This window comes from Urocitellus parryii, chromosome X (assembly GCF_045843805.1).
Source record: "Urocitellus parryii isolate mUroPar1 chromosome X, mUroPar1.hap1, whole genome shotgun sequence".
NCBI lineage: Eukaryota > Metazoa > Chordata > Mammalia > Rodentia > Sciuridae > Urocitellus > Urocitellus parryii.
Window position 1 is genome coordinate 129660397 of NC_135547.1, and position 26130 is coordinate 129686526.

The 26130-nt window shown below is 41.2% G+C and overlaps 1 protein-coding gene across 2 annotated transcripts; it reads left to right on the forward strand.

The window, feature by feature from the left end:
- Positions 1 to 3214: 3214 nt before the first annotated feature.
- LOC113178675 (uncharacterized) lies at positions 3215 to 19889 on the forward strand. 2 transcript variants are annotated; one of them, XM_077793598.1, is made up of 6 exons: positions 3215 to 3486; positions 3777 to 4071; positions 14691 to 14817; positions 14990 to 15050; positions 15697 to 16856; positions 17491 to 19889. In XM_077793598.1, the coding sequence occupies exons 3-6, from the start codon at positions 14691 to 14693 to the stop codon at positions 18858 to 18860; spliced, it is 2718 nt and encodes a 905-aa protein (XP_077649724.1). In that variant the 5' UTR covers positions 3215 to 3486; positions 3777 to 4071; the 3' UTR covers positions 18861 to 19889. The 2 variants fall into 2 exon arrangements, with proteins under 2 accessions (XP_077649724.1, XP_077649723.1); XM_077793597.1 differs by having other exon boundaries at positions 15697 to 19889.
- Positions 19890 to 26130: the final 6241 nt, after the last annotated feature.

Genomic DNA, 26130 nt, shown 5'->3' on the forward strand with positions numbered 1-26130 from the left:
TATTGTGTCCACCTATAACTAAAAGACATTTTAAAATATGCAAGAAAAGCAATATCAATATGAGCTTCCGAAGAGCCTAAAAGCACCAGAAATACAATGGCTTTCAGTTTCTCACCAATACACTGAAAGGCACAGGGAATTTTCAAAGTGGAATATTGTAGCTAACCTGAATGTCATTTACACAGAAGCTAAATTTAAGTCTGTAGAAATTTCTAAAATTTATTTATTTATTCTACTTTGTTATATGTGACAGCAAAATGTATTTCAATTCCTGGTACACATATAGAGCACAATTTTTCATGACTGTGGTGGTACACAAAGTAGAGTCACACCATTTGTGTCTTTATTCATGTCCTTAGAGTAATGACACCCATCTCATTTCACCATCTTTTCTACCCCCTGCCCCTTCTCTTCCCCTTCATTTCCTCTGCCCTATCTAAAGTTCTTCCATTTCTCCCATGTTCCCCCATCCCCATTATGGATCAGCATCCTCATGGGAGAGAAAAGATCCGGCATTTGTTTCCTTGGGATTGGCTCACTTCACAGAGCATAACATTCTTCCACTGCATCCATTAACCTGCAAATTTGCAAATGTCATGATTTTATTATCTTTTTATGCTGAATTATATATATATATATATATATATATATATATATATATATATATATATATCTCACAGTTTTTAACCTATTCACCTACTGAAGAACATCTAGGTTGGTTTCACAAATTAGCTATTATAAATGTTGCTGCTATAAACATTGATGTGGCTGTGTCTCTCTAATGATTTTAAGTCCTTTGGGTAAAAACCGAGGAGAGGGACAGCTGGTCAAATGGTGGTTCCACTCTGAGGTTACCAAGGAATATCCATACAGCTTTCTGTATTGGTGGCACCAATCTGCCGTCCCACTAGCAATACATGTGGGCGCCTTTCTCCCCTTGATAGGCCCAGCCTGATTTTCTCTTAAAATTGAGAGCCATCTCGCTACAAAGTCATGAAAAACTAATTTCAGCTTTACTGTAAATTACTGCAAATTCTAAACTGCTTGGAATGCCTGCCTGTGCCTTGAACTCACCCATGCCTGGCTCTTTGATCAGATAGCAGCCCTCTCTGAAACTGTAGTGATGCCTCATAAATCCTGGCCTTCCCTCACCAGATAATGACCACCTCTGAGGCTCTAATGACCTTCATAAATTCTGATGTCGGGGCCCGCAAAAATGTAAACTAGCCTTTGTGTTCTGTCCCTCACCGGCAAGGGAAACACGACACAGGATTCTTCTTTCAGCAGTTTACTCAGGACCTTTGAATCATGATGAGAAGACAGGAACAAGAGAGCAAGCGGTCGATCTGCCCTAGCTTAAGTACCCAGCCCCGCCAATGAATTAGCACCACGTGGAGGAGTCTAGTAGGTACAGCGCAGCGGAAGCAGGCCAGAGCCCAGCCCCACAGCCTTACAAGGAGTTGTTTACCTCTAACAACTCTAACCGCTAACGAAGCGGAAGCAGAGACCAGCGCCATATTCAGGGTGCGGTCACTGGCTCCCAACAATGGGGGACAATAAAAGCACCTGGGATTCAATTCTCAGCTCTGGGCAGCTATGTGCCCACATTTCCACACTTTTTACACAAGAGCGCCCCTTGTCCATGGGCAATATTGTTAGGTAGAATGAATGTGACGCACTGTGCGGGATGTGAAAGACTTCACAAAGTCCAACTTAAGAGAAGAGAATAAAATTGTATTTACTTTCCATTAGGGGAGTTAATATGACAGGCTGTATTGGCCCCAAGTGGCAAATTTTTATGTTTTATATGCGGGCTTTCTTGCAGAGCTGAGCAGGGATATTATTTCTTTCTGGTTTGACTATCAGTTGAAACCCAGGAAGCTGAGAGCCCTGGGTCAGCTTCTGGGGGTACATTGCTTCCTAGGCAGGATGCAGATGGGCTTGTGGCTTTTCTTGAAAATGTTGGTGCATCTTTATACTGAGAGAAAATAATGAGGTCAGTCTGTGCAATAGAAGGACATGTTTCAAGGAGGCAAATGAGCTCACAGACATGTTATGAGACTACAGATGCCTGAAGCCTAACCTAATACAATTCTACATATTATGATATTATTTGCATATCACCTATTGCAGTAATAATACGATATTATTCTTTTACAATAAATACTAACTCCTACATACAATTTCCCCTATACATTCATGACAATGATTTCCCTTTCTAGAAAATCTCACAGCCCTTGTCAGCACCTAAACACAGGGTAAGACAGGGTTTCCGTGTCTCCCTGGTGTAGCTGCACTGGTCAAAGTTCCTTTCCTGCTTTCAATCAACACCTTTTCTTTTTTATTTTAGGGCAAACAGCTGAGCAGACTTGTGGGATCAGCAGAGTCAGGTCTGTACATAAGAATTGATAATAGTAGAATGTAGCCTATCTACATTGAGCACAAGGCGCCCATTTTATTTCCCCCGCACATTGCTGTTTTAGAGGGTTGCCTGTCTCCACCCACACCACAACTTTCTCTGCTGGGGATGGAACACTGAGCCACAGCCCCAACAGCAAAAGTTTTCTGTTATAGCTCAGGCTGCCTCCTCAAAGATCAGAGGCCAGGAGGTAATGAGAATTACTAAAATAATTTTCAAACTGTTTTCATTAGTAGATATCATATATATGTGTGATATACATGATATCTTTAAAGAGTGTTTCAAAAATTTGGTGACAGTCTCTTTCTAATTTGCCTGAGATATATATATATATAAAATAAACCCAATGGGGCTTGACCTGGACCTCTGAGCTACACCCCCCATCCTTTTCCTTTTATTTTAAGAGAGGGTCTCACTGACCTTGGGCTCCTCCAGCCCCAGCCTCCCTGAGAAGCTGCGCTTTGTCTTTGTGTTGAGGGTAAACCCAGGGCCTCGCCATGCTCAGAAAGCACTCTATGGCTGAAGCCTAGCTCAGCGCCAGGTGTCACCTCTGTACCAAAGGCTAAGCCAAGGCTTCCCACCTGGATTAGTTCCCAGCACAGCCGGGAAGGTCCGCCTGAAAAGGGCTGGGGCCAAGAATCTGTCACTAACCCAATTTCAGCCAGTGATTGGACACCTTGGCTGTCAGTCACGATGCAGAGGCGGGCCTGGAGGCCGTCCATCCCGGATGCTGGGGGAACTGCCCAATCAGTGCGCAGAGAGACAGGAAGGGCGGGCTTCCGCAATGTCCGGCTTTTCTTCCTCAGCGACTGGGCTTCTCATCCTTGAAGCCAAGAGTTTTCTGCTCCAGGGACTCAAGTGACTCTGCGCTGCCTGTGTCCCCCCCCCCCACCCACATCTCGGGTGCCTGGAGCTTCCTCGAGAGGACGCCGGGTCACCACAGAAGACAAAAATGGTGACTTTGCGACCAGGGCTGAAGGGACACGTCACCACCTGCCTTGGGGCCTGGTGCCCGGGTGAGCTGGGGACCGCAGCGGAGTCGTGGCCCTGTCCCTTGGTCTCGTGGGGTGAGCTGGGTTTTGGGATTTTGAGGGGAGCTGCTGAGAGTGGCGGAGTCCCCGCTGGCAGGTGGCCCTGGGCCCTGTCCCCTGGTTCCCTGGGTTTGGAAGGGCGGCTCAGGTCCCTGGTGTCCCCTTTGCTCCCTACTGGTGGCCCGACCCACTCTTCCCAACGTGGAGGAAGCAGGGCCACAAATGCACCTTCCTCCTCCCAGGGGAGCTCCTCCGGAGGCTGCTGTAGGTCCCCCAAATTGCAGGCGCCTCCTGCCTTCTAAACCCACCTTCCCTCCACCTCACAGCTCGGCCAGACGTTGGTTCTTCCCACTCGGTCCAAATGGACACCGTCCGCTAATTGTCACTTTTCATCTAGTGAAATATTGGACAGAATAGTTCTTTTCTTTTAATTGGGGATCCAAACTCAGGGCTCTTTCTCAGCCACATCCCCAGCCTCCACTTTTACTGAATTCTGAGACCTGCACCCACTTGGTGTGGACGCTGGGCTCCAACCTGTGATCCTGCTGTTCCGGCTGTTTACCGGTGACGAGTCCTTGCTTCCCCGAATGCTGAAGTAGAACACCAGAGAAGCACGCCGAGGCAAGTGTGGAGGGGAAAGTAGAAGGTTTATTAAAGGACAGCAGAAAAGACTTCTCCCCGCAGGAAGAAGGGGACCCAGGCGGTGGAATCCCTTTAAGGGGGAGGACTTCCTTCTTCTATAGCTAAAGTCTTCTTTCCGCTTTCCCACACTTTGTTTCTCATTATGTTGCAGTGATAGAATGCAGGTGGGAAGGTCCTAGAGGTGGGAGGTTGGTGGGCTGCAGGGGTAATCTGCACAGGAAGGACCTGGGGTGGCTTTTGGATTATGATTAACAATTCCTTAGAATGGATTCCTGCCTTGGGGACATTAACATTTCAATTGCTGCTCTGGTTTCCTGGACTCCATTCTCTATAATGGACTCTGTTTTATTATCTTAGGCAATATTAGACCCAATTTGCCTAACTACCTATCTGTAAATCTGGCTTCACTTCTGCTTCAGCCTCCAAAGTTCCTGGGATTTCAGGGCTGTGTGGAGGGGGCAAAACTGTGACTTATGCAGTCAAGGGGAGAAATAAAGAATGTCCACACACTTCTGCCCCTTTCAATGCTCTGTTCACTCAAATTACTCAATATAGTTTAATTGTATAGTTTCTTACTCAAGATAACAACAATCCTTAATGCTAGGCATTGCCATAGACATAATCAATTCACAGCAAACAATTCTAGATTCATTCTAAGCACTGCAAAACACACTTAATCATGATAAGCTAAAGACAGACATTCTCTCTGCATGCTAAGTTCAAAGGTCTTATGTCTTAGGCTTTGAGTCCAGCAGATGCACACTCACTCAGACCTCAGTGACCAGGTCTGTAACCAAGGCAGGCTTTTCCTGGTGTGGAGCAGAGACCAGTTGAGGAGGGGGTCCTAGGGAAGAGGTGCAACTCTCACCAAGGTCCAGATGAGGCAGTAGAGTTTGAGAGCAGTGAGGATCTTGCAGAGGCTCAGGAAAGATTCCAAGTTTTGGGATGTAAGGTCCTCAGCAGGCTCTCCAGCTTAAGTGCATCCTTGTTTCTGCTGCCTGAATTTCTGTTTATCTGCTCTATCATTTATACTATATTTGGGGGCTTTTGATCACCCTTTCAATCCTTATCAGCTACCACAATATTTCTCAGTGACATCATTTAGCCTGGGATCATCTCCTCCCTGATCTTCTCCCTTTCCCTCTTATCAGGCAAGGACAGCCTGCCAGAGGCTTCACTCTGTTTATCAGGGTGAGGGGAAGGAACTTGTTTGAGGCCTTACTGGAGGGATCTGTGGATGTGCCTGGTGAAACTGCAGGTCTTTTAAAATGGAGTTGCTTAGGATCAGACCTAAGGCCATTCTAACAAGGCCCGTGCCACTGTCCCTGGCAAGAAGAACACTTTTGAAAGCATTTGTTTTCTATTTGTAAATATTATACTTGAGGGGAAAGAATAATCACTTAACAGTTCCCTGTGTTTGGTCAAAACAATTACTTTAAAGGAAAAAGGCATTTGTTTATAGAACCTAGGGATATTGAATCTTGGGTTATGTTATGTTTTTATTAGTTATACATGACATTAGAGTGCATTTTGACACAGCACACATAAATAGAGTGTAACTGCTCCTTTTTCTGGTTGTACTTGATGTGGATTCACACCAGTCCTGTAGTCATATATGCACATGGGATAATAGTGTTTCATTTTTTCTTCTGTTCTCCATCCCCAACTTTTTAAATTTGATTTTCAGATGGAGTCTGGCTGTGTTGCCCAGCCTGGCCTGTAAGTCCTGACCCTCCTGCTTCAGTTTCTCAAGCTGTTGACATTAAAGGCATTGGCAATCCCAGCTATGGAAAATAGTTCATTTTGATTGAAATATTAATGACCATACTCAGGAACATGGATTCAAGTAACCCTAAATGATGTATGTGTCCCAGCCTGAAAGACAAGGATTAAACCCAGGGGCACTTAATCACTGAGCCACAATCAGTCCTTTTTAGATTGTATTTTGAGACATGATCTCAACAGTTTCCTTCTGGCCTCACTAACTTGCTGAGGCTGACTTTGAATTTAGCAATCCTCCTACCTTATCCTCTAAAGCTACTGGGATTACAGTCGTGTGGCACACTGTCTGGCCAACATGAACTTTTATAAAAGAAACTTTGTATCACTACATTAAGCAATTGCATTGGCAGGATCAGCAGATTGGTGGGCTACAGAAAGAAAGGAAGGAAGCAAAAAAAATTTCTTCTGACTATTATTATTACATTCTTACTTTGGTAGATGGTGGGGACTAGATGTCTGGTAAGGGTAGTGATATATTCTGAGAAATTTAATAGTTTTGAGAATTGTGGTCTGATACAGAAATTAAGATAATTGGCTATTAAAGAGCTTAAGATAGCCCAAGATAATTTTTGCTCTCCATACAGAACCCTACATTTCCACCCTCATGGTGGTCTGGTTAGCCAAGTCAAGTACTCTGAAGGTTCTTTGATGGAGATGCAACTGTATAGAGAACTTGAGTTCACAGCTGTAAAAATCTTGTGCTTCTCCTTTTATCTTTCTTAGGTGTAGACACCATGTCAGATTTCTTGGGCAGAGGTTCCCTTTGGATGCCTCAAAGGGTCCCATGTCCTCAGCCACTGTCCTCTCCTGGAGCTGCCACAAGGTGCCCACAGCTGCCCTGGTCCCTGCAGGGTGAACAGAACTTCAGGTCCTGGGTCATTTCCTCCTAGAGGACAGCCTGAGGTGTGGGGTGCAGCCTCTCAGGGAAGCTGCTGGGGGCTCTGGGCTGAGGAATCTCTTTTAACAGGCCTCATCTAGACAGCTACTTCCTTGGAACCTTGTTTTTTCCATGCTCTGTTCCCATTTGTTGGAGAGAGGTGGCCAGTCAGCCTGTGGATGCTGGTGCTGAGGGTCCAGGTCACCAGTGATTCCAGCCCTTTTAGTCTCACAGTGTGAAGGAGCAAAACCTCTCCCAGAGCATAAGCAACACCCACCCCAGTGCAGAGCTGTGCAAACCTGAAAAGCCTCATAGACTGGAGTCATGGTCTAGGTCCCTGGGAGGTTGATCCTAGAGGCTTTCAGGAAGCAAGACCAGGAGAGGTCACGTCCCAGATGTCAGGGACCTTCCCTGCCCCTTGAGCCTGACACATGTGTGCTCCCTCAGCACCAAAGCTTTCTGTGTATGACTTTGAAATGATCTGCTCACATTTTGAGGCCCAGGTCTATTTTTTCAGAGCCAAATGGGATGGACTATTATTAAATAGGCAAGAAAGAAGTGGATTTTAAAAACTCTAGTTACATTTCCATTGTGAAAACAATTACAGCCAGGTACAGTGGTGCACACCTGTGATCCTTGCTGTTCCAGAAGCTGAGGCAATAGGATTGCAAACTTGGGGACAGCCTTAGCGACTTAGCCAGGCCTTATGTCTGGGGATGTGACTCATCAGTAAAGTTCCTCTGGGTTTAATCTCTGATCCCAAACCAAAGAAAAAGGACAGAACAGAAAAACAATCAAACAAACAACAACAACAAAAAATAAACGCATCTAATTTATCTTTTGCTACCCCTGAGTATGCATAGAAATTTGTGAGATTTGATCTTGTCTTTTCAATGATTTCCAATTGAAATCCATTTCCTAGATTCCAGAATACCACTTAAGATACAGAGAAACTCTGTCTACCATTATTGCTGCAGGAAATGAATCCATTTCTACAAAAATTGTGGTGGATAAACTTATGAATTTGGTGGCTGGGGATGTGGCTCAAGCGGTAGCGTGCTCTCCTAGCATACGTGCAGCCCGGGTTGGGTCCTCAGCACCACATACAAACTAAGATGTTGTGTCCACCAAATACTAAAAAATAAATATTAAAATTCTCAAAAAAAATGAATAAACTTATGAATTTGATTTTATGTAAATTAGTTACAGTCCTTGACAAGCTGATGAATTTGACAGGAATGACAGTTTGTTGTTACTGTTGTTGTCTGGACTTGGCAGGTTCATGTTAGCTGTGTGGTTTTTGTTATCAGGAATGGAAGCCCGAGGTGCTTAGCCACTGAGCCACAATCCTGGCCCCTTTTAGATTCTTCCTTTTGAGTCAGGGTCTTGCTACACCACCTTGGGCCTCTGACTCCTGAACCACTGGGGTTACAGGTGTGCACCATCACACCCATCTTCATTGGAAGTTTCAAGGACAATATGGCAATACCTAAAATACCCAACTGTGATCATTTAAAAATCACTGAATACTTTATCAGTGAAATAATAAATGACACCTGTTTTCTGAAAAGGAGAGATATATATGTCTAAGTAAGGGTGCTGATCCTCTCACAAGCACTCCCACCATGTCACCTGATTGCTGTTCCCTCCTAATTACATGCTCCTAGGGCTACCCATTTGGGAGCTGGCCTTTTAGATCATGAAACTTGGGAGTAACATAAATGCCCTCTCTACTCTCTCTGTCCTGTACAATAATTTCACTGGTTTTAGGTACAGTGTACTATTTTCATTTTAGATATAGTTTTTCTAAGTTCACCCCAAAAAACACAATAATCCATGACCTGAATTTCACATAATTTACTGAAATGCTCTTTGTTTTTTCAAAGAGTGTAGATCATAGGAAAGTTCAGTCTCCTTTGTAAGAAAGTGTGTTGTCTTTTCATTGATTTTTGTTGCCTCTCATTGTGTATCTTTTGTATTATAATCTTTTTTATCACTCAGTACATATATTTTCAGGGTTTGTTTGTTTGTTTGTTTGTTTGTTTGTTTTTGTGTGTGTACATGGATTGTTGAGGATTGAACCAAGGGCTATCAAGTTCTTACTACTCTCCACCCCAAGAAAATTAATATTGTAGACTGGGGTTTACTTATTTGCTGATGTATAGAGTGGTGGGATTGAAGCCAGGGACTTGCTCAGTTTATGTTGTCCTCAAAAAAAAAAAAAAATGAATTTCAATGTATGAGCAGCATTTTGAAGGTGGGCAGGTGTTTTACTGGGGAATAAACCTAGAGGCACTTGACCACTGAGCATGTCCTCAGCCCTTCCTATTTATTATGTACCTATTTATTTTTATTTTGTATATTTGTAGAGGGGCAGAAAACCTTATTTTTGTTAATTTATCTGTTTTGCTAAGAATCATACCCAGTGCCTCATACTGTAGCTGTGCCACTCAGCAATAATCCCATTCCCCCCATTTATTGTTGAAAACCAAATTTCACAAAATTTCTGGATGTCTTGCTAAATTGTGGAGAGAGCCTCCAACTTGCCAGTTCCATGCCTTGACCTCCCTAGTGGCTGAAATTACAGGTGCACACCACCACACCAGCAGTTGGAATACCTTTTAAAGATTTATCATCCAGGGGTTGGGATTGTGGCTCAGAGAAAAAGCGCTCACCTAGCATGTGTGAGGCCTTGAGTTCGATCCTCAGCACCACATAAATATTAAATAAAGGAATTGTGCCCACCTAGAACTAAGGAATAAATATATATTTTTAAAAAAGGATTTATCATCCAGTTTCTTTCCAGATGGAAATAGTATTGAAAATCAGTTTCCTTGCTTTTGTCCATAGTTTTGAAATTTGTAACTATGATTTTTTTTCTTTGCTTTATTTTTTGCATTATTATTTGGGAAAGGTATTCATTATGTAATATTGTTTCTTATGTTTATATTTGTTAAAGTTTATGGCATGATAGTTCATTCACTTCCTTATTAAATCAATTTTGTTTCTCAGAGCCATTTTAGATTTATAGTTTTTTAGTCAATGTTTTCTAGAGGAACAGCATCAACACGAAGTGTGATTATAAAAGGGGATTTATTAGATTGGCCTACTTGACCTGAAGCTGGATGTCCACAGTGACCATTTGCAGAGTGGAGAGCTTGAGAAGTAGTAGCTGCAGAGTCCAAGAGGCTGAAGCCTCAGAACAAGAGGGAGCAGTGGTGCTGCCCTAGTCCAGACCAAAGGTTCTGGAACCTCCCTGGAGAATCACCGGCAGAGTCCACTTTGGGAGAGTGAAGAAGGCAGAGTCTGATATCCTCATGCCATTGCAGCAGCCATTGGAAAAGAAAGGGGATTTCTCTGCTGCTGCTTCCTCTTTCTAACTTTTGTTCCACCTAAGACACCATCCTATTGGATGGTGCTGCCTATACCTAAGGAGGTTCTCCAGTTTGGTTCACTGTTCCACATGCCAATCATTTGTAGACACACCCTCATGGACACACCCAGAGGCCTCTTAATCACAGGTATCTCTTAATCCAATGCGGTTGACAATTCAAATGAGCCATTACATATAGTATCAAACACCCTTCTCTTCACTGTTCTCAATATTTTGCATTGATGTTGGATGCTTGTTAGTTACTGAATCAGTGTCCTACATTTGATTAAGAGAGTGGATGAAGCAACACTTTATCATCAGCTGAAATCCATCCTTTACCTTAGGGTTCCTCCTCTGTGTGGTGTGATTTTGTGTATCACATACTCTACATAATAATGTCATACAGAAGAGTTTCAGTGCATCTATAATGTTGTCTCTTCTGGAATGTTCTTGAATTGAAATCTTACTGCACTTGGCCTTTCAGACTGGCTTCTCTCACTTAGTCTGCCTTTAAGGGTGCTGTATCTTTGCAGGCTGCAGAGCTCACTTTCTGGGTGATGTTCTTTGGTGTGGTTAAACTGCAGCTTGTCCATTCAGTATTGAAAGGTGCATCTTTCTTGCTTCTAGTTTTGGGCAGTTCTGGATATGGCTGCTGTAGTCACTGCTGAGAAGGTTTCTGTGCATAATTTTTACCTCATTTGAATAGACACCTGGGAGTGTGGTGAATTAATTGTAGAGTGCACCATGTTTATTTTGTAAGAGCATGACTGTCATCCAGAGAGAGTGTTCTTCTCTCCATTCACATGAGCAAGGGAAGGGTTCTTGCTGATTCATGTTTTCACTGTCTTTTGGAGCTTTTGGTGTTTGGCATTTCACCACTCCAGTTGAGTATCTGTTGGCACCTCATTGTTCATTTTGAAGTTTCCTAATTATATGCAGGTGAACATCTTCTCACACATGTGTTAACTGTGCCTATTTATTGATGAGTGTCTTTCCAAATCTTTTTCCCACTTCCAAGTTGGTTGCTTATTTTTTTACTGAGTATTCTTCATGTATGTTGAATACCAACCCAGTGTCACTATGTGTTGTGACAACATTTTGTCCAGTTCTCCAGCATGTCTTCTCATTCTCTCAAGTACATCTTTTGAAAAACGCAAACTTCATTTTGATCAAGTTCTATTTACAAGTTTTTCACTCACAGTTCATGTGTTTGGTGTTGCATATGAAGCTGTCATGCCAGCCAAGATTTCTCTGTAAGTACTTCTTTGTTATTTTAGTGAAGTTTAGAGTTTTGCATTAGGTACTACAATGTATAGGCAATTTTTTGGTGCCAACAAGTGAACCCTGAGCTTCCTAAGTGCCAGGCAGGTGCTTTGCTAGAGCTGCAGCCCCAGCTGTGTGTCTCACATTGAAACTGAGGCTCCACTGGGAGCGCTGTGACATTTGTGAAATGAGAATGTTTTCTTTCTCTACATGTTAATTCATGTCCAGTTCTTTGGCAACATTGTCCATGAGAGTATATTTTCCATTGATTTTCTTTTGCTCCTTTGTCAAAGATCACTGGAATATTTTTATACTGTGCCAAATACCACTGTGTCTTGATGATTGTAGATTTTTAGTAGTTGTTAACCTCAGGTAGTGTTCATCCTGTGAACTGAATGGTCACTACTGTGTTGGTTGTTCTGGGTATTTTGTTACTGAAAACATGACTTAAAATAATTTGTATTGAGATTATATTAAATCCATAAATATAATTGGTAAGAATTGATGGTAACTGAGGCTTCCCATCTGTGAATATAAAAGTATCTCCAAATATTTTCCATGTCTCTGATATTTTTTTAGAAGTTAGCAGTTTTTGTCATTTAGATTTTTGTTAAATTTATATATAAGTATTTCTCTTTTATTGGTTCTGTATTAGTGGTGTGTTTTTGTTTTTCTTTTCATTTTGGTGCTGTGTGTTGGACTCCGGGCTGCTCTACCATTGAGCTACATTCCCAGAACTTTTAATTTTTTGTTTAGAAACAGAGTCTTGCTAAATTGCCCAGACTGGACTCAAACCTGGGATCATCCTGCCTTGGCAACCTGATTGGCAAGGGCCACAGGCATGGCCTCCATCCCAGCTTCCTGCTGTCAATAGTATAATAATTGTCCTATTTATTAACATGACAACACTGATGTCACATCATTGTTTTTCATGATTCTTCAGTGGATTCCATTAGCATAGAGGATCATGCTGTCTCTCTATGAAGACATTGTGTTTTTTTGAGCTTGAGTGTTTTTTCATTATTCTTGAGTTTTTAAGTATTGATATAATCAATATTTATTATTTAGCTTTTTGTTGTGATGGATAATGTTAATTGGTTTTTTAATCAGCCTTGCATGTGTGCTGTGTTCCTGGGCCCTGCAGAGGCTGATGTGAGTGGATCTGGGCCACTGGGCTTGACTTCCCACAGTAGTATGCTGGTCCCTGGAAAATGTCAACTGAGTTTTAAATTTGTCATCAGTCTCACAGAGCTGTGATAATTTCCTCTTGACTGTGTTTATAATTGTTTTTATTTATTTTTGGATTCAGTATTGTTTGAGGAATTTTGCATTCATGATCATGAGAGTCTTTCATAGTTTTCTATTTAATACTTTTCTTTATCTATTTAATTTTGATAATATGGTAAAATATGCCAGATAAAGAATTAGAAGGTGGGTTGGGGTTGTGGCTCAGTGGTCGAGAACTTGCCTAGCATGTGCAAGGTCCTGGGTTCAATCCTCAGCACCACATAAATAAATAGGATAAAGCTATTGTGTTCAACTGCAAGTAAAAAAATAAATATAAAAAGAAAGAATTAGGAAGTTTTAACTCAACTTCTGTTGTCTGGAAATAACAGTAGAAAATTGGTGACAGGTCTTAAATGTCTCATAGAAGCCTGTTTGAGATGTTAGAGCCTTGACTTTCTTTTTTCTTGGGGGGGGTAGTAATTATATATTTTTAAAAAAATTTTTGAAATGTGTTTTAGTCTTTCACAGTTAAATGTATAATAAATGATATTTGTCTGCAGAATAGTGGGATGAAGTACCCTTTGCCACTTAGATTTCAGTTTGCCTGGACCATCATTGTGATCAGTCTCCAAGACACCTGCTGTCACTCATACTTGTTCCATGCAATGAAGGACAGCCCACTAAAGGCTTTCTCTCAGGCTCCTATTAACCTCTGTTGCTACTGTCCTGCTTCAAATGTCATGTCTCTTATGTCCTATGCATGGTTCTTTGTGATTGGCAGGGTCGTGTTCCGGTAGGTGGTCCTTTGGGCTGTTCCACACTGTGCAGAAATCATAGCCTGCTTAGAGACCCACATGGAGTGGCCTGTTTCACAAACAGTCAGCGTGGGATAGTTCAGGATTCTGGGCTGCAAACCTGCTGCTCTAACACATCCTGGAAGTGCTTGTGCCTGAGGTTTCCTTGCACCAGCTGTGCTACAGGAACGAGGAATCTCTTTCATGACAGACCACCATTGTACATGTGGCCTATCTTGATCTAAGTGTCCTTGAGCAGAACGGTGGTATGTGTCTCATACTGCACATGATCTCAGTGAGACATCTGCTGTTCAGAAGAGTTTGAGAATCATTGGACATTCATGGTTGCCATGAGTTTAGGAAAGGATTTTCTGCTGTTAAGAAAACTATTTTTCAAACTGATATAATTTTTGTAAGGCTGTTCTTTGGACAAGGTGACATCTTGGGGTCATCGACTTCTTTCTGGGACACAAGCCATCTTTTGGCACACCCCATTCTGCTTTGACATTAACCACCAGAAATTATTATATTGTTATGTTTATTAATCGTTGTGCTTGATTACTCATTGGGTAAATTTCTTCTGGAGTAAAGCACCTGCAAACTTCTAGTTGTCCTCAGTGTAATCACCCAAGTTGAGCTCAGTCCCCAGTGAACACATTGTGACAACCTGAGTGGAAGATTGTCTAACTGTTGTCTATGAGGGAAACTCTTTAGTGACTCCATACTCTGAGGGTGTGGGTTGGGGCTGATTCTAGGCACTTCTTTAAGGATGGAACAATTGACTTTCAGAAGGAAACAGGAGATCAGTAAATACCATGTTGTCTATATTAACTGTGTAGGCCCAGTGAGCCACTGTGGTTGGGACGTTCTCTCAAATGCTGAGTTTTGTGATCCCAGCAAATTTTTACTCAGTCAGTTTTATTTTCTAAGGGTAAGTAATAAGGAGGGTGCTAATATTAGCTCTCTACTGCACAGGATGTTGGTAAGAAGGTGATAGAGATGCAATCAACAAATAAGATCAGGGTGACATGGGAGCCCCTCTTACTTCCTGTGAACTCACCAAAGGAAGGGTGTACAACACTCTAGTATTTACCTTGTGTGGGGCCCAAATCTCATGTTGGAGTGGCTGCGAAGAATTAAATGCACTGGAGATTTCAATGACCAAATCGTGGAATTAATCGAGATGTCAGGGAATCATGTGAACATCATGCATGTTGAGTATAGATTTCTCATGCTGTCAAATCTCTCCTGTCCTCCACTACACATTTGTGGGATATTTTAGATGTCAGTGACCTTTGAGGATGTGGCTGTGACCTTCATGCAGGAGGAGTGGGATTTGCTGGATGCTTCCCAGAAGAACCTTTACAGAGATGTGATGCTGGAAGTCCTCAGAAACCTGTCATCTATAGGTAATAATTTGTGTATTTACTTAATTAGAGAATTTGTGTTTATTTTTTTTCATTTTAGTAGAACATGAGAAGACAATCAGTTGGTGAATTATTGTAGCATAAAATGCACTATGAATTTGGAAAAGCATTTCTAACTCCTAGGAATTGATAATGTTTTGGTTTGGCATTTTAGGAATCAAATGTGATGAGAAGAACATTGAAAATCAGATCAAAAATTTTGGGAGCAATCTAAGGTAATTGTACTCACAAGAGGAATCCTTGAGGGAATCTGGGGATGTTATATAATTTTTAAATCCAATGCAAGAAATTTGCACAACATTAAATGTATTTATTCTTATAAGATTTTTTTACCAGAAATATATACTTCACTGGGACTGTGGTTTTGGCTCAGTGGTAGAGAGCTTGCCTTGCATGCTTGAGGCACTGGGTTCTATTCTCAGCATCATTAAAGTCTATTGTCAACTGAAATAAATTATATATATATATATATATATATATATATATATATATATATATATGAATGAGATATTAAGTCTGTTCAAAGTGCTTGACATGCAAAAAGTATTATGAAATTGCATATGTGAATATAACTATTTGGATAATGACCATAGGCAAGCTGTGTTGCAAAGCATTGTTTCCTCTCAATCTCTTTATTTTTTGGCAATTTGAACAAGTTTGAAAAACATAGGCTTTACCTCATGTTGGAAGTAACCTTAACCAAGGACCTCAAATAAATACAACATCATGAATTAATCAAGTATTAATAATGTGCTGGTCAGGGGACACCAATTCTTAAGCAAAGAAAAATTTTAATAGAGTAAATCCATGTGAGTGCATTATGTGTGCCAAAGACTTCATATGCCCTTCATTCCTTCATAGGCAGATCACATCTCACTATGGACCCGAATGCTACAAGCATGAAGAATGTGAAGAGAAGCCATGTGAATTGAAACTATACAGGAAATCTCTGGTTTCTCTCAAAAGTGTTCATACACAAATGTTAACACAAACTGGAGATGTACCCTATGAAAGTACAGTATGTGGGAAAGTCATCAGTTGTTCGAATGACATTCAAAGGCATGAAGATTTTCAATCTGGGTGGCAACCTGATGAATGTCAACAATGTGATGAAGCCTCATCTTCTCCCATAGATGTTCAAAGTCACACAAGAACACATAGGGGAGGTAAAGCTTTTCAAAGTGAGGTATGTGGGAAAGCCTTTCATTCCCCCACTTTATTTAGAATACATGAAAGAACTCATTCTGGAGAGAAATCCCATGAAGGTAAAGAAGGTGGTAAAACCTTGGTTTCACCCACAGGTCTACACAGTCACGTGATCACGCACACTGGGAAAGTACTTTTTAAATGTAACGTATGTGGGAAAGACTTTGCTTACAGAAGTTTATTTAGAATACATCAGAGAAAACATACTAGAGAGAAACCCTATGAAAGTCAACAATGTGGAAAAGCCCTCACTACTTTGTCTTACCTTCAGATACATGAACAAATCCATACTGGTGAGAAGACCAATGAATGCCAACAATGTGAAAAAGTCTTCACTACTTCTTTATCCCTTGACAGACATGAACGGACAGATACTGGAGAGAAGCCCTATCAATGTCAACAATGTGGGAAAGCCTACAGTACTTCATCTTACCTTCAGATACATGAACAAATCCATGCTGGAGAGAAGCCCAATGAATGCCAACAATGTGGAAAAGTCTTCACTACTTCTTCTTCCCTTCACAGACATGAACGGACCCATACTGGAGAGAAGCCCTATGAATGTAAGCAGTGTGGCAAAGCTTTTGCTCAATCATCTAACCTTCACTCACATAAAAAAACTCATATGACAGAGAAACCCTATGAATGTCAACAATGTGGGAAAGCCTACCCTACTTTGTCTTACCTTCGGAGACATGAACAAATCCATACTGGAGAGAATTCTAATGAATGCCAACAATGTGGAAAAGTCTTCACTACTTCTTTTTCCCTTCACAGACATGAACGGACCCATACTGGAGAGAAGCCCTATGAATGTAAGCAGTGTGGCAAAGCCTTCACTAACTCCACTATACTTCACAGACATGAAAAAACTCATACTGGGGAGAAGCCCTATGAATGTCAACAATGTGGGAAAGCCTTCAGTACTTCTTCCTACCTTCAGATACATGAGCGGACTCATAGTGGGGAGAAGCCCTATGAATGTAAGCAGTGTGGCAAAGCCTTCACTATATCCTCTAAACTTCACAGACATGAAAATACTCATACTGTGGAGAAACCCTATGAATGTCAACAATGTGGGAAAGCCTTCAGTACTTCTTCCTACCTTCAGATACATGAGCGGACTCATACTGGGGAGAAGCCCTATGAATGTAAGCAGTGTGGCAAAGCCTTCACTAGCTCCTCTATATTTCACAGACATGAACGGACGCACACTGGAGAGAAGCCCTATGAATGTAAGCAGTGTGGCAAAGCTTTTGCTCAATCGTCTAACCTTCACTCACATAAAAAAACTCATATGACAGAGAAACCCTATGAATGTCAACAATGTGGGAAAGCCTTCCCTACTTTGTCTTACCTTCAGAGACATGAACAAATCCATACTGGAGAGAATCCAAATGAATGCCAACAATGTGGAAAAGTCTTCGCTACTTCTTTTTCCCTTCACAGACATGAACGGACCCATACTGGAGAGAAGCCCTATGAATGTAAGCAGTGTGGCAAAGCCTTCACTAACTCCACTATACTTCACAGACATGAAAAAACTCATACTGGGGAGAAGCCCTATGAATGTCAACAATGTGGGAAAGCCTTCAGTACTTCTTTCTACCTTCAGATACATGAGCGGACTCATAGTGGGGAGAAGTCATATGAATGTAAGCAGTGTGGCAAAGCCTACACTATGTCCTCTAAACTTCACAGACATGAAAAAACTCATACTGGGGAGAAACCCTATGAATGTCAACAATGTGGAAAAGCCTTCAGTACTTCTTCCTACCTTCCGATACATGAGCGGACTCATACTGGGGAGAAGCCCTATGAATGTAAGCAGTGTGGCAAAGCCTTCACTAACTCCTCTATACTTCACAGACATGAAAAAACTCATACTGGGGAGAAGCCATATGAATGTCAACAATGTGGGAAAGCCTTCACTACTTTGTCTTACCTTCAGATACATGAACAAATCCATACTGGAGAAAAGACCAATGAATGCCAACAATGTGGAAAAGTCTTCACTACTTCTTCTTCCCTTCACAGACATGAACGAACACATACTGGAGAGAAGCCCAATGAATGCCAACAATGTGGAAAAGTCTTCACTACTTCTTTTTCCCTTCACCGACATGAATGGACGCATACTGGAGAGAAGCCCTATGAATGTAAGCAGTGTGGCAAAGCTTTTGCTCTATTGTCTGGCCTTCACTCACATAAAAAAACTCATACTGACAATAAACCCTATGAGTGTCAACAATGTGGAAAAGTATTCTCTACTTCTTTTAACCATCACAGACATGAACAAATGCATAGTAGAGAGAAGCCCTATGAATGTAACCAGTGTGGAAAATCCTTCAGTATGTCCTCTAAACTTCACAGACATGAACAAATGCATACTGGAAAGAAGCCCTGTGAATGTCAGCAATGTGGGAAAGCCTTCAGTACTTCTTCCCACCTTCAGATACATGAGCGGACTCATAGTGGGGAGAAGCCCTATGGATGTAAGCAGTGTGGCAAAGCCTTCAGTGACTCCTCTAAACTTAACAGACATAAAAGAACACATACTAGAGAGAAACCCTATGAATGTCAACAATGTGGGAAAGCCTGCACTACTTTGTCTTACCTTCAGATACATGAACAAATCCATACTGGAGAGAATCCGAATGAAAGTCAACAATGTGAAAAAGTCTTCACTACTTCCTTTTCCCTCAGCAGACATGAACGGATTCATAGTGGAGAAAAGCCCTAACAATGTCCACATTGTGGAAAAGTCTACAGTACTGCCTCTAACCTTCACATACATGAACAAACACATTCTGGAGTGAAGCCCTATGAGTGTGCAGTGTGGAAAAGCCTTTGCTAGATCTTCTCAGCTTCACAAACATGAACAAACTCATACTGGAGGGAAGCCCTATGAATGTAAACAGTGTGGCAAAGCCTTTGCAGAATCTTCTCAGCTTCACAGACATGAAAGAACTCATAGGGGTGAGAAGCCCTATGAATGTCAACAATGTGGAAAAGCCTTTGCTACATCCAGTCACCTTAAGAGTCATGGAAGAACACATACTGGAGAGAAGCCCTATCAATGTAAGCAGTGTGGCAAAGCCTTTGCTCAATCCCATCATCTTCACAGACATGAAAAAACACATACTGGAGAGAAGACTTATGAATATCAACAATGTGGAGAACCCCTTGACACATCCAGTGAACCTCACATACATGGAAGTATTCATGCAGAAGAGCAGCCTAATGAATACCAACAATGTGGAAAAGTCTTTTTCTTGTTTTTTCTTTCACAGACATGAAGGGACCCACACTCAAGAGAAACCCTATTGGGGCTGGAGATGTGGCTCAAGCGTTAGCGCACTCGCCTGGCATGCGTGCGGCCCAGGTTCGATCCTCAGCACCACATACAAACAAATATGTTGTGTCTGCCACGAACTAAAAAAAAATAAATATTTAAATTCTCTCTCTCTTTTTTTTTTAAAAAAAAAGAGAAACCTTATCAATGTAAGCAGTGTGGCAAAGCCTTTACTCAGTCCTCTCATCTTTGCTCACATGAACGAACTCATACTGGAGAGAAGCCCCATGAATGTCAACAATGGAGAGAAGCCATTGATATATCCCATCAGCTTCACTTACATGAACAAACTCATATTGCAAAGAAATTGTACTGATGAAAACTATTGGTAAAGACTTCTGTTATTACTGTTCTTCTCATCAACATGTTGGAAGTTTACTGGAGAAAAATTCTTTAGGGGCTGGGGATGTGGCTCAGGTGGTAGCGCGCTCACCTGGCATGTGTGCAGCCCAGGTTTGATCCTCAGCACCACATACAAACAAAGATGTTGTGTCGGCCGAAAACTAAAAAATAAAATATTAAAAAATTCTTTCTCTCTCTCTCTCTCTCTCTCTCTAAAAAAAAAAAAAGAAAAGAAAAATTCTTTAAATGTGAAATGTGGTGGATCAATATTTCTTGTCCCCTTCAAACACACTGCTCACTCTGCTGAATATTGTACTGGGGATTGTACTGCAGATTTGGTCTGGTGGCCCTCTCCCACTGAGACACATCTTCATTCTTTTTTATATTTTTAATTTTGAGACAGAGACTTGCTGAGTTCCTTAGGGTTGTTCTAAAATGGTGAGGCTGGGCTCAAACTTGTGATCCTTCAGCCTAAGCCTCCGAAGTCTCTGGGATTAAAGGCATACATCACCATATCTGGCTGAATAACTGTTTAAATGTGAAAAAAATATGGCAAATCATTCCATTTTCCCTGTTATCTTCAAAGCCATTTTTTTTTTCCAATTTTGAGGCATGGTCTCACTTGGTTGCTTAGGTCCTAAGTGGCTGAGGCTGGCTTTGAACATATGATCATGCTGCCTCAGCCTGATGTAGGCTGGGTTGAAGCTTGTGATCCTCCTGCTATGGCCACTGGGATCACAGACAAATGCTACCATGCTCAGCACTTGGGTGTTTCCTGAATCCCTGCTGTAAATCAAAATGTGCCTTGTTTGTGTCCAGTTTCCAGGTGTCACCAATTCGGATGCCAGAATTGCTTCCTCATGTCTTTCTGTATTTTAACGTCCTTCAAGCTCTAAATTTCTAAAATGATGCTGATCATCATAAGAACATTAACTCACACCTTTCAAATTATTATTAGTTCAGTTGAACTAAACTGGAGTTGACTTGGAAAAATGTATATTAGATAATTTATGTTGAAAACGGGTGGAAGAACTATTTAAATATTTAAGGAAACCAATTATTCATTTCTTTCTGTTTTTTTTTAAAGAGAGTGAGAGAGAAAGAGAGAATTTTAATATTTATTTTTTAGTATTTGGCGGACACAACATCTTTGTTGGCATGGGGTGCTGAGGATCGAACCCGGGTCGCAGGCATGCCAGGCGAGCATGCTACCGCTTGAGCCACATCCCCTGCCCCAATTATTCATTTCTATGAAGAGCTCATGATATAATGAACTTTAGTTACTATTCCCTTTCATGCACCAGGCACCAGAAAAGCACTTTAGCAGGGTCACAGAGGCTATCAGAAATGCCCTGGTGCTCATGTTTGGGTTTTCCAGAGCAGCAAGTCACATTAAAAAAAACACCTGGGAGGGATGAGTTGTGCCACCCACACATGCACACTCACACCCACATGCACACACACGTACAGGATCAAGTCACCCTTTTCTCTACATACCCTCCCTAGTGCAGTGCTTTCATCCTCACTGTGTCATGCAACTATTGATTTCTTTGACTTTTCTCACAAGGTTGCTGCCCACTATTCCTTCTCAAAAATCAATTGTTATTTCCTGACTTCTCAATTTAGTCTTGTGTCATTCAGAAGTTTCATACACATTGTGTGTGTTAGTTGAGGCCTCTCCACTCCAGCCTTGTGTACAGATCAGTGAAATATCTCTTCCTTCCTCCTTTTCTCCCTTTGTTATTTCAGACATTACCCAGGAGGGCTCCACCACTGAGCTTCACCCTAACCCTGTTAATTGTTATTTTTTAAGAGAGTGAGGCTGGCCTTGAACTTGTAGTCACCCTGCCTCAGCCTCCTATAGCTGGGACCATAGGCATGTGCCCTTGTGTGCCCTGCAGCTGATCCCTTCCTTTTCCTTGATGCCTTCGTGGCCTGGTGATGACTCTGGGACCACCACTGTGTCCCGAATTCTTTTCTAAGTCTCATGTGTTGTGTTGTACATAGGCAAGTTAAAGAGCACTATAAAATCTTGTAGTTTGTATGTATTGTTTGGAGAGGCACCTTCTCAAAATATACTTTGCCCTATTATTAATGGAGTTTATTTCTTTTCTTCTCCTGGTGCCAGGGACCCAACCCTGCCTTGTCCATGCTAGGCAGGCGCTCTAGCACTGAGCACTCCCCTAGCTCAGGTGGTGAGTTTGCCGCTGCTGTGTGTGTGGACCCATTACTGTCCACATCAGCAGATGCAGCTCTGCAGGTGTATCCTCGTGTTTGCAGCTTGTCCCTTTTTTTCTTAAACTTCTTTTACAGCACTGAATTATAAATCCAATTCAGCTTTTCTCCCGATGATTATTCCTTGGGTGGAGTAAGCCAGAAAACCCAGGCTGGATTTCTCTCTGTGTTTAGGGTACTTTCATACATAGGTGACTGCATGACCAATATGATTCTGCAACATGCACACTCAGAAAAATGAGAGATGATATCCCATCTATGTATGATATATCAAAGTGCATAAATGCATTCTATAGTCATGTATAAGTAACTGAAAGAAATAAAATAATTTTAAAACAAAACAAATCCAGGTGCAATGGCTCATGCCTTCATTCCAATGGCTCAGGAGGCTGAGGCAGGAGGACTGTGAGCTCAAAGCCAGCCTCAGACATAGTGAGACAGTAAACGACTCGGTGAGACCCAGTCTCTAATAAAGTACAAACTATAGCTGTGGAGGTGGCTCAGTGGTTGAGGGCCCCTGAGTTCAATTCACAGGACACCCCCATTCAAAAAAAAAAAAAGTAAAGGAAAAAAAACCTAAGGAAGAGGGGTATGGTACCAGTCTTGTTGGGCACAGTGTCACACAGCTATAATTCCAGTGGCCAAGCAGGCTGAGGGAGAGGAATCACAAACCTAGACAGCCTTAACTTAGGCCCTGAGGAACTTAGCAAGATCTGTGTCAAAATAAAAAATCCACAGGTCTGGGGATGTTGCTCAATGGTTGTGCAACCCGGGCTCAATCCCCAGCCCCAAATAATAAAGATATAAAAATGGATTTAGTCTTTCCTCTTTATTTGCATTGTTCTCATCTTCCTAATGGCTCTAATTGACAACTGTCCATGAACCTTTTCACCCTCCTGGATGTCCTCCTGCACACACCTCTCTATTTCCTGGTGTGTTGGCTGTCCCTCACTGATCTGCATGACATCTCCTTATGTTTGCATTCATTGGAATCCCTTTTATCTGTGGTCAAGTAGTTCTTGTTCTCTGCTTTATGGCCTTGGGACAGGGAAGAAGAATGTCTTCTCCCTCTGCAGCACCGCCTCACTGTGGTGACCTTCCACTCAGCACGCTTTGCTCTCACCCACAGCCATGATCCTTCTGGTCTTCAGCAGGGAACAAGGTTCTGCCTGTCTTCCACACCACCCTCACCCAATGCTCAACTCCACCTTCTACAATCTGAGGAACAAGAAGACATTGACGCCCTGAGCAGATGGACCCAGAGGTCTGTTCTGTGTGATACAGATAAAAGGTCTGCCTCTTTCCCCAGGACATAGCTGCAAGTCCATTAAGCATTGTGTAGGATCTGAAAATATTATTCTATACCAAGTGTGTGGAGACTAAAAACCATCTACAATATAAATAAATGCTCAGGTCTGTAAAAAATTGGCTTATGAATGTGTGGAATTTAAATAAGACTTTAGCATCCTGCTTCCCTGTGAACCATAGACAGCCCCACACCAGGACCCCAACATGAGGCACCCCTCATCCGAGCAGAGAGGTGCCCTGACTGGGGTTCCCTATTCACCCCTGGTGGCTCCACAGTTCAACATCAGACACATATAAGTTTGAGGTTGCCACTCCCACAAAACTGGGATGTCACAGCTTCAATCAAGGGAGGACAATAAGGACCTGGTAAGAAGGTCTCCAAGTCCCTGTGGCCTTGCTACTCCTGTGTCTCCTCTTTACTATTATTATTTACACAGAATATCTTTGTATTTTAGAATATTATTTTTTAAATTGGTGTCTTTTAATTGTGTTTTCAAAATTATGGTTAAAATTACTTCCCAGTGTAGGGAATAGTATACAAGTCTTATAGTGACTCACGGACTATAGGTCCAGTTACAGAATGTATATAATAGAAATGAATTTCTAACAATGTTTGTAAGTTTTATTGCTCAAAACTCACATATGGCTTTAATGTGGAGAACATTTTGAATATAATGTTTTCTCAAATTCCACAAACATCCAATAAACAGAAATGATATGCAAGAATCAGGACCAATCATTGCAATTACTGATATCTTTGAATCAGTCAAATTTACTTTCCAATTAGAAGTGTCAAAATTGGAATATAAGTCAGCGTTTTAAAACACTTATTGTTTCATTAGGTTGTATAAATTTGATTCATTATAAATTGGTTCTTGGTCAAACAGCACAAACTTTAGGTATAAGTTTAATATTTTAATGAACTCTGTCATGTCAGAATGTGGAGAAAAACCTTAGCTTACATCAGCATAATAAAATCAGGGAAGTAGCCTAAAAAATCCTACAATTGATTAGTCCAAATATATATAATCAGTCCAGTTATACAGAAATCTGTTTTTCAAATGTTTTAACTTTCCATGCCATCCGTCTAGATAATTATATAAACATATCTTTATTTAGAAAAACCCTTTCATCATGAAAATTTAGAATATAAAGACCTTTTCATTTACCCAAAGATGATTTCTTTCTTCTTAGGACCTCCTAGTGGACATCTTTTTCTTTCTTTTTCCTTAGAACTGGATAATCATACTAGCAAACGTGTGTGTTTCCTCTCTGTAGAAATATCTTCTTTTCCTTCTCTGGAAATTCTTCTTTGTGTGTACTTTGGAACAATTTTTGTAAATCTTGAATCTAAACAAATTATTGTACCTTAATAAGAAGTCTTTCAATTAAAATATAGTTAAAGCTGTTGGACATTTCTGTTTACAGAATCATATCTATTTATCATCTTATAAAAATTTGTACAAAATTTGAGAATTAGAGATTACTTGGTGGTTATATCTCTTGAAATAGATATTTTATAATCAAACACACTTATCTTAAATATCTGTACCATAAAATGCAGGGCATAAGAGCATATATAAGGGCTGGGGATGTGGCTCAAGCGGTAGCGCGCTCGCCTGGCGTGCGTGCGGCCCGGGTTCGATCCTCAGCACCACATACCAACAAAGATGTTGTGTCTGCCGAGAACTAAAAAATAAATATTAAAAAAAAATAATAAGAGCATATATAAGAAATATAACTTATGTGTTTTCTGTTGAAGAAAAATGATTAGAAGCAAATAAAAATATATTAATTAAAAATAAGACATATATGTTAATTATTTCATGAATTAAGGACTATGGATGATCCAAATAACTCGAAAGATACACAATCATAATAAAAGTTTAACTTAGTATTATACAACCATGGAATTTTAAAATAAGCCTCATTGAATCATATATTTGGATCCATTTATTTTACTTTGGACAAGTAGTGCACTCATTCTATTTGGGACGTCACGTGATGTGGTTAAAAAAAAATCCATGTATATATATTTGTTTTGTAAGGGTCTGGCACAGCTTTGGAGAAAGAGACCACAAGAGACCAGCCTCATGCAATAAGCAGGGGAAATTTTATTGAACCAGCGTGCTGGGGCTCTGTGCCCACTCAAGAAAGGAGTGCAGCCCAGAGCCCAGAGCAGAGGTCAAGCAGAGCTTAAGTACACTTTTTGGAGAAGGCGGGGGGCTTTGGATACATCAGAACAAATCATCATGAGGCGCGGGAAAATTGAACAAAAACTCTGAGACAGGATTAGTACATTTATTGGCGGGAACAGTCTGGGCAGGGGTGATTGGTCACTCCTAAGCGGGGTACACATTTAAACTGATTGGTTTTGGAGCCTAGATGCTTATGTGCCGAGCTACTTGGAGCCCTTAGCTATTAAACAACCAGGGAATCAATGGAGGTATTTACTGGGCAGTTCCAGCATTGTCCTAACAACTATAGAGAGTACAGGTTCCAGGGGTAGCAGAGGAATAATACCTGGTCATTTACTTTTTAGCCCAGGCCTTGTGATTTAGAAGCTTTACAATGCCCAGTCTTTTACACTTTAACTCATGCTTTTGCAGCTTAGAATCAGCTTAGAAATTTTACCTTTACAGTTTGTTTATTGTAATTACGTAGTCAGGAATGAGAAGAAGGATTTCTTGGTCATCACAGAAACATTGTGAGAAAAGATCTCAGATGCTGGCTTTGGTGTGTTCGGGGTGCAAAACGCATTCCCATAGCCTCCAAAATTATAAGAAGCCTATGTTTGTGATCTCTCCTCAACCGAACATTACTTAGTTAAAGAGCAAAAGTAAGGATTG